Source organism: Protopterus annectens, chromosome 10.part0 (genome assembly GCF_019279795.1).
Source record: "Protopterus annectens isolate FY-2018-M chromosome 10.part0, PAN1.0, whole genome shotgun sequence".
In the NCBI taxonomy this organism is placed as follows: Eukaryota; Metazoa; Chordata; order Ceratodontiformes; family Protopteridae; genus Protopterus; species Protopterus annectens.
The window spans coordinates 1480742483-1480756348 of NC_056744.1; the positions used below are offsets into that span (position 1 = coordinate 1480742483).

At 33.4% G+C, this 13866-nt stretch overlaps 1 protein-coding gene across 2 annotated transcripts in view; it reads left to right on the forward strand.

Annotated features, from left to right (window-relative positions):
• The window catches only part of LOC122813670 (zinc-binding protein A33-like), a 483238-nt gene extending 470416 nt beyond the window's left edge, over window positions 1–12822 (forward strand). For both annotated transcript variants that reach the window (XM_044086111.1, XM_044086110.1), the window contains exons 6-7: window positions 12654–12665; window positions 12707–12822. In XM_044086111.1, coding sequence (XP_043942046.1) covers window positions 12654–12665; window positions 12707–12738 — 44 coding nt within the window. In that variant the 3' untranslated portion in view covers window positions 12739–12822. The remainder of the gene's footprint in view (window positions 1–12653; window positions 12666–12706) is intronic.
• The last annotated feature ends 1044 nt before the right edge of the window (window positions 12823–13866 follow it).

A 13866-nucleotide genomic window follows, 5' to 3' on the forward strand; every position in this document is an offset into this window, starting at 1 on the left:
CCTCCTTTTCTCCTATAACTAAACCTTTCTGATACTATAAAATAATCTATTTCAGTTATATACATAACCATTTTGTAAGTCCATATATTTTTGTACCAAGTTTTAACTTATCACACCTTTTAACTTCTAACATTTTTCTTGTATCTTTTTCTTTCTTTTTATGCTTGCCTGTTAAATCACAAAGTCTGTTGTTATTATACTATTTATATTTATTACTACATAGTTTAAAATCTGATGAAGTAATCTTTCCCTTTCTTTGCTGTTAGTATAAGCACACACTGTTATAATTCTATTGACGTGTCCCTTCCATTTTAAATCTGAAATGCTCTTCCCATTTTGCTAACATTATATCTAATATATTTACTGTATTCCTACAGAATATGGCTATTCCAAAACATCTTTCATTTCCCAAATTCCAGATTATCGTTCCTTTCCATAGTTTCTCTGTTTATCTTTCTTCATTTGTTAAAAATCTTGTGTCTTCGAGTATAATTACATCTACATCAGATGTATTACACCACTCAAAAAGTCCTATTCTTCTTACTATAGTCTTAAGACTTCACATTTACAGAAAGCACTCTAAAATTTTCATTTTTACTTAAATTTACGGCTTAATAAACTGATAGTTAATTACTGGGCTAGCTTTCTTAATAGGCCATTCCAAGCCTAACCATGTTATTTCCCGAAGATGAGAATCAAACTCTGCACTTTGTGTCTGGGAGTCAAACACCTTAACAATTACATCAAGTGCCAGTCTTTATCTGTGTATGCTTTTTTATCTATTTCCTTTCTTTTTTCTTTTGTACTTATCCATTTAAATTTTATTTTTCTATCTTTTACCCCTTTTATCAATGTAATTCTTTTTTCCCTTTTACTACCTTCCAGTTTATGTATTTTTCATCACTTATTTCAGAACGTTCTTCTGTCCTTTTTATTATTTTTTTTCTCATCCAATTTTTCTTCTATTTCTACTACTTCTAACATTTCTTCCCTTTGTTCATTTTCTTCTCTTTCTTTTTTTTTCTTACCGTTATTTTCAATTTTGCAATTCATCCTTAAAATGTCCAATTTTGTTACATTTATAAAATTTCAATTCACATTTTTGCATCTTGCTCCATTTCCCCACAAATATTGCATTTTCTTTTGTCAGAGTTACTTATCAAATGTCCTTTTTTTCCAAAAAAAAAAAAAAACATGTTTTATGTGGTCCCCAGTATTTGGCAACATCTCTAGTCTCTTCCACATTTATCATGCTTGGTATATGTATAATTCTTTTTCTCCCTTTATTTTTAACAGAAAATTATAATCCCAGCCACCAGTCCATAAACTCCTTTTGTCATAAACATGTGCATTGTCCAGTACTTCTTTAAATAAAGCTTTATAATGTCCTTTCAAAGTCTCTCTTTCTTCCTCTGTTCGAAATTGTACATGTACCTTTTCTTTTCTTTTCTTTCCCTGTTAAATGCTTTTATCACATAAAGATTCCATGGGTAACAGTCTTTCCTTTTTTCATATTCTTCAAAAACATTTCCATTGAAAAAGCAGTCTCAAATATAATGTTGCAAAATGTCAAAAAGAGTAAATGTTCTTACCTTATGTGATTTTACACCCAAAGCAGCTATTGAAATGTCCCACAGTTCATACCTGTCCATTTCTTTGTCTTCTTTACTTTGAATCCTTACCGCGTATTTCCATTTTTCATTTTCTTCTGCCTTATTTTCTGCTACTCCATTTTTGCCTTCTTTTACTTACTCCACATATGTTTCCTTCTCCATCTCACCACTATTCTTCAGGATTATCTCTGCATCCCCCTTTTATGTTTTTCTCCATAATGTCTCCCCAGGAAATATCTCATTTATTTTCTGTCTCACTCTACACCACCATTTATTTAAGTAAATCATCCCAAAGCCATCTCAACTGGAGGATTGTATTTTTACATCCATCATTTGCTGAGTCATCTCCATCAAAGAGTTTTTTTTTTAAACATTTCCTCAGAATCCAGCACACATTCCCTGGTTTCGATATTTGCTTTCTCCTTCATTTCTTTTACTACTCCATCATCTCCTTCTCTCTCCACCTGCCACCCTGTTTCTCTGGATAGCTTCAGCACCTGGAATGGAAACAGGAAGTATTCCTCCAAAATTATTCTGACTCACAATGATGAGTAGAGGAAGTTTCCCAATGCCCTGGCCAAATTTTCTCTAGTAATATAATGCCATCTCAGGTCTCCTCTGAAAACAGGCCACTACCCCACTCAACAAAGAATAAATAAAAATTGTCCTTATGATGTTATTGAACTTTCCTACTGAAAAGTAGGCGAGCATGAACGCAATGAGAGCCAGCAAACTGACAATAAAATAAAAGAAACTTGCATTTATTAATAAGTGCTTTCGGTGTGGATCAGTGCCTCACCTTCATCAGACTGAAACAAAGTGAAAATCAATTAACATTCTTTATACAGAAAAAATCTAACAATCAATGAATTAAAACCTAAATTAGTGAACCCAGTTAATTCTTAAAAGGGAAAGCCTTCGTGCACATTCTTCAAGTAATATACTGGTAAGATACATTGTTTTTGACTTGAAGTCATGTGAAAACATGAACACATTTCCTTTATCTTGTTGAATTAGTTAAAAATAAAAAGCAGCAATTCATATTAATTAAAAAAATCCATAATAGTTGCCACAAATAAAAATGACATCAAGCCTTATAGCTAGTTGACTAAGCTAGCAATAGCAAAATTAATGATAAAACTAACTATAAATTAGTTAGTAAATTTAAATAAACAATATATAATAAAAGTCAATAAGTTAATTATTATGTATAAATATCTATCACCGATGTAGTTACTAATAAATGGATATATATATATATATATATATATATATATATATATATATATATATATGTATATATAAATATAAACCTAATAATCTAATAAGATATAAATAAGTAATAATAATTAATAGTGAATAAATACAAATACATCATTATATATGCCATTATGTATAAATACTAGATAAAACAGTACCTGTCAAATAATCATCTCTTAAGGGCATGCAATTTCAAAACACATTTAATATATAGATTTTCATTCAGCCCTGGTGGAATGGATGCCCCTGTTTTTATTTGCCAAATAAGCTCATCAGTTTCTAGTAAAATCTGCCAAGGGCCTCCTCAAATATCATTACCTCGATGTTGTAACACTAAAAATTTAAAAATATGTACAGGGTATTCTAAAATGTGTTTAGCCAAAGCGTTTTTAATGTCCCCCTTGTTAATGGCATAAAAATGTTCGTACATGCGCTGTTTGAGTTTCGTTTCAGTTTTGCCAATGTAATATGCATTACATTGGCAACATAAGGCTAAATAAACCACACTTTTGCTATCACAATTGAATCTTGAACCAATCATGTATGTTTTGTTATTAATTATACATCTAGTCCCTTCAGATATGTGTTTGTACTGAGGGCAAGTACCACATTTGAACATACCTTTAACCCTACTATTTGGGACTCTTTTCTTTTTCTCAAGTAATGCTTTCAAGTTAAGCCCTCTCCTGTACGTAATACGTGGTTTCTCACCTAATGTTTTAATCAATGTTAAATCTTCTCTAATGACTTTCCAATTTTTTATTTATAATATCCCTGTTAAATACATACTCTAGGGAAAACGTTGATAAGAAGTTGGTCATGTAAACCCTATTCTTGTTATCCAATAAAAATTCCATTGACATGGGCTGTTGCTGTAACCCACTAAGTAAAGGCTGAAAATACCCGTTTTTTCTTTTATGACAAACTTCTTGCTTTATATTATCAATCAAGGAAGCAGGGTAGCCTCTATGCATAAACATGCCTTGCAGGTTTTCACATTCAGTCTCGAACTCATCATCATCAGACACCATTCGGGCTGCCCTAACCATCTGACCTTTTATAATGGCCCTCTTTTGGTGGAAGGGATGATTACTTGAAAAATTCAAAAAGGTAATTGAATGTGTAGGTTTCCTGTAAATCCTACTGATGTACCTACGTTTACATCTGTCATTCACTGAAAGGATGTCTAAATAGTTAATCGAAATGTCGTCAATGTTGTATGTAAACTCAAGGAAACTTGTCATGGTTGAAATGTTACGGATAAAGTTTGGAATAAGAGTTTTATCTCCTCTCCAAATGCAGAACATGTCATCCTGGTATCTTGTATACCAGGAGACATGCTGTTGGTAAAGACTGTTCTGAAATAGTAACTCATTTTCCGAATATGCCATGATGGCATTGGCAAAACTACCCTCACATGGCGACCCCATTGCTACACCTGACTTCTGCAAATACAGTTTCCCTCAAAAACCATGAAATTGTTTGTCAAAACTATTTCCAATAAGGTTTCGATTACATATATGGTGTTCTCCTCTACTTATTTTAGGACCAAAAAGTCCCTGATCCATTTAAGTCCAGTTTCCTGGGGGATAACTGTGTAGAGGTCTTTGATGTCTATGGTAATAAAGCATGCCTCAAGTTGATAGTCTAGTCTGTTTATGGTACTTAAAAAAACCCAAGAATCTTTACATATCTGAGGCTAGCTATCAACCAATGGTTTTAAAATAGAATCAATATATTTGGCACAACTGTGTGTGATGGATGCCCTACCATCCACTATAGGTCTAAATGGGGGACTATTAAGAGATTTGTGTATTTTAGCAGTACCAAATAAGGCGGGTGTTTTGGGTGCAATCATTGACAAGTATTGAAATAGATCCTTGTCTATAGACCCCTCTAAAAACAAGTCATCTAATATTGACCTAATTTTTCTATATGCCTGATTGACTTCATTAAGGGACACTCTTTCATAAACGTTTGTGTTAAGATGATTTGCATTGCTTCAACGTAAATGAAATTATCCATAAACACAAGCCCTCCTCCTTGTCGGGATTCATGACCCTGATGTTACAGTCATTAAGTAGATGGAGAAAATCCTGTTCAGAAGCTGAGGATGTTTTTAGTTGTTGATAAATGTTGTTTTTCTCAGAGCTAGCCTTAGATCCATTTCACAAATCTTTTCAAAAGGCATAGTCTAGGGTGAAGGGGAATTAAACAAACTAGGAACCCTGATAGAACTGGTTTCAGTTGAACTCGCCCCATGAGCAAATTTAGGTTTAATTTTGCACGAACAGTTTCACATTAATGATTGTTTTGGCTAAATCCATCCTTTTACCAGGGACGTAAGTTAGCCCTTTAGATAGAAAATTAATCATGTCTTGCTGGATATCAAGGTTTGTATAGTTATAGATTTTAAAGTCACCTTGCGTGCTTACATGTATGGAAGGAGCAATACCATACACCTGGTTTTAAACTGTCACCTCCTTTGTTTCCTCCTGTTCCTTTGATTGCGGTTGGTCCGTCGGTTGTTCTGTTGACCAGACCGATCGGTCCGAAAACCCTGGTCACTATTGTTTTGCTCATCATTGGGGTTAACCACGTGTGGTCGATCATGGTAGTTATCATTGGCATTAGTATCATTAGTGTTGTTGTCACGATTGATAATTCTTTCGCTACGTCTTAACCCGTTACCTTCATTGTTACTAATATTGTTGAAAGAATGAGCTTGCCCTTGGTCGTGGGTTCCATCAACCCTGTTGTTATTATGTATATCATTTTTGTCAGGGCTACTATTAGATGGAGGCTTAGGATAAGCAATATTATTTGAATAATCATACAAGTCTCTAGCTATTTTCCACTTTTTAGTGGCAAGCATTTTATCCATAGTTGCCTGTATGCTTGCATATATTCTACAATAGTCATATTTGTAATGGGAAAAGTCACCATGAGTCACTATAGTATGGTCCAAAATTTCTAAATCACTCTTAAGAATATTAATTTCTTGATTATAATAATTAATAAGAGATTGTAAAAATTCCATACCTTGCCTGTCAAAAAGTTGGATCAATTCTTTAAAAAATAAAGAATCATGTATTAATCCAGCTGGATAATGCCATTGACGCAAGCCTTTAGGTATGATTTTTTTGGTAATGCACTCTTGTAAATACGAGACATCCAGTTGGAGTTTCCTACATCTAAAAAGCTTGGTGTCGAAAAGGTTAATTTGATCAGAGAAAGAACTCTCCCTCTGTTGTTCTACTGCATCCAAAGGAGCATTGTTGTCATTGTTAGTATTAAAGCTGTATTTATTGCTAAGAAAAGTACCCATAGATGGTAAAACACTTGCTTGGTTTGTTGGTAAAATTGGCGCAAGTGGTACTGCAGATTCAGAATTATCTTCCGAAGTATTGGTAATTGGTGCATTGTGTTGGCTCGTTGTTGCATTAATAAAACCAATGTTGTTCCGATTCCTGGTAGCTACTGCATCAAGACTTCCCCTCGTTTCATTGGGTGGGTTCAGACCAAGAGCCTCGACACGTTGGGTTAAAGTTTCAACCCTTCCCAAAAGTAATTGCACTAGCGTGGTTAAGTCGCCAGCAGAATTGTTTTGACTACCGTCAATATTGTCTTCCTGTGTAAACAGGTTTTGTGAAACTGCTCCGGTTCCACTTGCCATATAGTAAAACTCTCACAAACGAAAAACAAGAAACCAAACTACTGAAAAGTAGGCGAGGATGAGCATAATGAGAGCCAGCAAACTGAAAATAAAATAAAAGAAACTTGCATTTATTAGTAAGCGCTTTCGGTGTGGATCAGTGCCTCACCTTCATCAGACTGAAACAAAGTGAAAATCAATTAACATTCTTTATATAGAAAAAAATCTAACAATCAATAAATTAAAACCTAAGTTAGTGAACCCAGTTAATTCTTAAAAGGGAAAGCCTTCGTGCACATTCTTCAAGTAATATACTGGTAAGATACACTGTTTTTGACTTGAAGTCATGTGCAAACATGAACACATTTCCTTTATCTTGTTGAATTAGTTAAAAATAAAAAGCACCATAAATTTAAATAAACAATATATAATAAAATATATAAAATATATAATGATGTATTCGTATTTATTCACTATTAATTATTATTACTTATTTATATCTTATTACATTATTAGGTTTATATTTATATATACATATATATATATATATATATATATATATATATATATATATATATCCATTTATTAGTAACTACATCTGCGATAGATATTTATACATAATAATTAACTTATTGACTTTTATTATATATTGTTTATTTAAATTTACTAACTAATTTATAGTTAGTTTTATCATTAATTTTGCTGTTGCTAGCTTAGTCAACTAGCTATAAGGTTTGATGTCGTTTTTATTTATGGCAACTATTATGGATTTTTTGAATTAGTATGTATTGCTGCTTTTTATTTTTAGCTAATTCAACAAGATAAAGGAAATGTGTTCATGTTTGCACATGACTTCAAGTCAAAAACAGTGTATCTTACCAGTATATTACTTGAAGAATGTGCACAAAGGCTTGCCCTTTTAAGAATTAACTGGGTTCACTAATTTAGGTTTTAATTCATTGATTGTTAGATTTTTTCTATATAAAGAATGTTAATTGATTTTCACTTTGTTTCAGTCTGATGAAGGTGAGGCACTGATCCTCACCGAAAGCACTTACTAATAAATGCAAGTTTCTTTTATTTTATTGTCAGCTTGCTGGCTCTCATTGCGTTCATCCTCGCCTACTTTTCAGTAGTTTGGTTTCTTGTTTTTCGTTTGTGAGAGTTTTACTATATGGCGAGTGGAACCGGAGCAGTTTCGCAAAACCTGTTTACACAGGAAGACAATATTGACGGTAGTCAGAACAATTCTGCTGGCTACTTAACCATGCTAGTACAATTACTTTTGGGAAGGGTTGAAACTTTAACCCAATGTGTCGAGGCTCTTGGTCTGAACCCACCCAATGAAACGTGGGGAAGTCTTGATGCAGTACCTACCAGGAATCGGAACAACATTGGTTTTATTAATGCAACAACGAGCCAACACAATGCACCAATTACCAATACTTCGGAAGATAATTCTGAACCTGCAGTACCACTTGCTCCCATTTTACCAACAAACCAAGCAAGTGTTTTACCATCTATGGGTACTTTTCTTAACAATAAATACAGCTTTAATACTAACAATGACAACAATGCTCCTTTGGATGCAGTAGAACAACAGAGGGAGAGTTCTTTCTCTGATCAAATTAACCTTTTCGACACCAAGCTTTTCAGATGAAGGAAACTCCAACTGGAGGTCTCATATTTACAAGAGTGCATTACCAAAAAAATCATACCCAAAGGCTTGCGTCAATGGCGTTATCCAGCTGGATTAATACATGATTCTTTATTTTTTAAAGAATTGATCCAACTTTTTGACAGGCAAGGTATTGAATGTTTACAATCTCTTATTAATTATTATAATCAAGAAATTAATAATCTTAAGAGTGATTTAGAAATTTTGGACCATACTATAGTGACTCATGGTGACTTTTCCCATTACAAATATGACTATTGTAGAATATATACAAGCATACAGGCAACTATGGATAAAATGCTTGCCACTAAAAAGAGGAAAATAGCTAGAGACTTGTATGATTATTCAAATAATATTGCTTATCCTAAGCCTCCATCTAATAGTAGCCCTGACAAAAATGATATACATAATAACAAGAGGGTTGATGGAACCCACGACCAAGGGCAAGCTTGTTCTTTCAACAATATTAGTAACAATGAAGGTAACGCGTTAAGACATAGCGAAAGAATTATCAATCGTGACAACAACACTAATGATACTAATGCCAATGATAACTACCATGATCGACCACACGTGGTTAACCCCAATGATGAGCAAAACAATAGTGACCAGGGTTTTCAGACCGATCGGTCCGGTCAACAGAACAACCGACAGACCAACCGCAATCAAAGGAACAGGAGGAAACAAAGAAGGTGACAGTTTCAAACCAGGTGTATGGTATTGCTCCTTCCATACATGTAAGCACACAAGGTGACTTTAAAATCTATAACTATACAAACCTTGATATCCAGCAAGACATGATTAATTTTCTATCTAAAGGGCTAACTTACGTCCCTGGTAAAAGGATGGATTTAGCCAAAACAATCATTGATTTGAAACTGTTCGTACGCAAATTAAACCTAAATTTGCTCATGGGGGCGAGTTCAACTGAAACCAGTTCTATCAGGGTACCTAGTTTGTTTAATCCCCCCCTTCACCCTAGACTATGCCTTTTTGAAAAGATTTGTGAAATGGATCTAAGGGCTAGCTCTGAGAAAAACAACATTTATCAACAACTAAAAACATCCTCAGCGCTTCTGAACAGGATTTTTTCCATCTACTTAATGACTGCAACATCAGGGTCATGAATCCTGACAAGGGAGGAGAGCTTGTGTTTATGGATAATTTCATTTACTTTGAAGCAATGCAAAAACATCTTAACACAAACATTTATGAAAGAGTGTCCGTTAATGAAGTCAATCAGGCATATAGAAAAATTAGGTCAATATTGGATGACTTGTTTTTAGAGGGGTCTATAGACAAGGATCTAGTTCAATACTTGTCAATGATTGCACCCAAAACACCCACCTTATTTGGTACTCCTAAAATACACAAATCTCTTAATAGTCCCCATTTAGACCTATAGTGGATGGTAGGGGATCCATCACACACAGTTGTGCCAAATATATTGATTCTATTTTAAAACCATTGGTTGATAGCGAGCCTCAGGTATGTAAAGATTCTTGGGTTTTTTTCAGTACCATAAACAGACTAGACTATCAACTTGAGGCATGCTTTATTACCATAGACATCAAAGACCTCTACACAGTTATCCCACAGGAAACTGGACTTAAATGGATCAGGGACTTTTTGGTCCTAAAAAAAGTAGAGGAGAACACCATATATGTAATCGAAACCTTACTGGAAATAGTTTTGACAAACAGTTTCATGGTTTTTGAAGGAAACTGTATTTGCAGAAGTTGGGTGTAGCAATGGGGTCACCATGTGGGGGTAGTTTTGCCAATGCCATCATGGCATATTGGGAAAATGAGTTACTATTTCAGAACAGTCTTTACCAACAGCATGTCTCCTGGTATACAAGACACCAGGATGACATGTTCTGCATTTGGAGAGGAGATAAAACTCTTATTCCAACCTTTATCCGTAACATTTCAACCATGACAAGTTTCCTTGAGTTTACATACAACATCGACGACATTTCAATTAACTATTTAGACATTCTTTTAGTGAATGACAGATGTAAACGTAGGTACATCAGTAGGATTTACAGGAAACCTACACATTCAAATACCTTTTTGCATTTTTCAAGTAATCACCCCTACCACCAAAAGAAGGCCATTATAAAAGGTCAGATGGTTAGGGCAGCCCGGATGGTGTCTGATGATGATGAGTTCGAGACTGAATGTGAAAACCTGCAAGGCATGTTTATGCATATAGGCTACCCTGCTTCCTTGATTGATAATATAAAGCAAGACGTTTGTCATAAAAGAAAAAATGGGTATTTTCAGTCTTTACTTAGTGGGTTACAGCAACAGCCCATGCCAATGGAATTTTTATTGGATAACAAGAATAGGGTTTACATGACCAGCTTCTTATCAACGTTTTCCCTAGATTATGTATTTATCAGGGATATTATAAATAAAAATTGGAACGTCATTAGAGAAGAATTAACATTGATTAAAACATTAGGTGAGAAACCACGTATTACATACAGGAGAGGGCTTAACTTGAAAGCATTACTTGAGAAAAAGACGAGTCCCAAATAGTAGGGTTAAAGGTATGTTCAAATGTGGTACTTGCCCTCAGTGCAAACACATATTTGAAGGGACTAGATGTATAATTAATAACAAAACATACATGATTGGTTCAAGATTCAATTGTGATAGCAAAAGTGTGGTTTATGCAGCCTTATGTTGCCAATGCAATGCATATTACATTGGCAAAACTGAAAGGAAACTCAAACAGCGCATGTACGAACATTTTTATGCCATTAACAAGGGGGACATTAAAAATGCTTTGGCTAAACACATTTTAGAATACCCTGGACATATTTTTAAATTTTTAGTGTTACAACATCGAGATAATGATATTAGAGGAGGCCCTTGGCAGATTTTACTAGAAATTGATGAGCTTATTTGGCAAATAAAAAAAGGGGCGTCCATTTCACCAGGGCTGAATGAAAATCTATCTATTAAATGCGTTTTGAAATTGCATGCCCTTAAGAGATGATTATTTGACAGGTACTGTTTTATCTAGTATGTATACCTAATGGCATATATAATGATGTATTTGTATTTATTCACTATTAATTATTATTACTTATTTATATCTTATTAGATTATTAGGTTTATATTTATATATACATATATATATATATATATATATATATATATATATACATATATATATATATATATATATATATATATATATATATATATATATATCCATTTATTAGTAACTACATCGGCGATAGATATTTATACATAATAATTAACTTATTGACTTTTATTATATATTGTTTATTTAAATTTACTAACTAATTTATAATTAGTTTCATCATTAATTTTGCTATTGCTAGCTTAGTCAACTAGCTATAAGGCTTGATGTCATTTTTATTTATGGCAACTATTATGGATTTTTTGAATTACTATGAATTGCTGCTTTTTATTTTTAACTAATTCAACAAGATAAAGGAAATGTGTTCATGTTTGCACATGACTTCAAGTCAAAAACAATGTATCTTACCAGTATATTACTTGAAGAATGTGCACAAAGGCTTTCCCTTTTAAGAATTAACTGGGTTCACTAATTTAGGTTTTAATTCATTGATTGTTAGATTTTTTCTATATAAAGAATGTTAATTGATTTTCACTTTGTTTCAGTCTGATGAAGGTGAGGCACTGATCCACACCGAAAGCGCTTACTAATAAATGCAAGTTTCTTTTATTTTATTGTCAGTTTGCTGGCTCTCATTGCGTTCATCCTCGCCTACTTTTCAGTAGTTTGGTTTCTTGTTTTTGTTTGTGAGAATTGAACTTTCCTACACATACCAGCCACTGCAAGTAAAAATGAGATATCTGCATGTCTATTTGATTTTAGGAATGATTTTCTGAAATTCAGATCACTATATATCTATCTATATATATATATATATATATATATATATATATATATATATATATATATATATATATATACACACACACACACACACACACACACACACACACACACATACACACACACATATATATATGGGTCTGCTTCAGAATGTCAAACTACCAGAAGGTCGAATACCACATTAGAGGGCTACACCCCCCCCCAACTAAATATACCATCTTCAGGATTGCACTACAGTTGGGAAAAGAGCAAGTGTTTTAGTGAAAGTGGAGTAGCAAAATGTTGTTTACTTTTGAAATTGAATAGCTGCTATCAAGCAAAATATGCCACCTTTTATTGGTATAGTTAGGGTGATATTTATTTGATGTAGTACTTACTATACTGTTTTAAAGACACCTGGGAATCCTCTGAAAGGAGGCCACTGACCTAGAGGGACTAACCCTGTCAACAAAGTATAAATAAAATAAATAAATAAAATTTAAAAAATGTGTTATTTTTATATCATTAAAGGATATGACATACATGTTTATTTTTACAGTTCCAGAACCTCTGACCCTGGACCCTGGCACAGCACACCGTGGGCTCATTATCTCTGAAGATCTATGCAGTGTACTACTTACTGGCAGTAGACAGCAGTTCCCTGACAACTTTGAGAAGCATAATCACTGTCACAGTGTTCTGGGATCAGAGGGATTTACATCAGGGAAGCACTACTGGGAGGTAGATGTGGGGAGTAATACTGACTGGGATATTGGCATCTGCAAATATCCCAGGAACAAGAAGGAGATGATAATCTTGAATCCTAAGAATGGATATTGGACTGTGTGCTTGATGAAGCAGAAACTGTACAAGGCATGGGATTCACATGGGATGGAGCTCAAGCTCAATAAGAAACCCCGGAGGATTGGAGTGTACCTCGACTATGAGGGGGGACAAGTCTCATTTTATGATGCTGATACCATGTCTCACATCTACACCTTCACTGATATAATTTTTGAGAGAGTCTTCCCTTACCTCTCTTATGGTTGTTATAATAAGGACAGAAATGCTGAGCCCTTAAAGCTTCTTCATTTAAAAATGTGATGTGGAACAATTATCTTCATTTCAGTAATGTGTTTATTAGAATGATACACTATAGTAGAATTAAGTAATCTGACAATACAGTATAGTAGAATTAAGTAATCTGACAAGTAATAACATTAATTTCCATTACTATTATCACCCATGAAATTTACAAATTAATATTATTATTATTATTATAGGCTATGTATTACTGGGGATGTCTCTAAAAAGCAAGTCCAGCAAGCAACAATTAAACACTGCTGAATGCCAGTCTAATGGAAATTACAATAGGAACTGGAGATGTCATGATTTTTAAGTGACAATTTTCTGAACTGGTGGCTTGTCATTAATAAAACATAGCTAAAATAAACCTAAATTCAGTGTGAAAATCAAAACACTACAACAACGTTAATCTTTTTATATATCAATTCTGATACTTTTTTGTAAATCAGTATACCTGACAAATATTATATATATATATATATATATATATATATATATATATATATATATATATATAAAATATATCCATAATAACAATGTCTTTTTTTAAAAAAAAAATTGAAATATGTAGAGCATCTAAGCCTTGTGTTGGGCACACATGTTCAGACAGGATAGTGTGCATTTGTCAAGATCAAAGAAGATAATTTTTGCAGCAGATATTTTGCAATATTTGAAAAACACTAGACAGGATT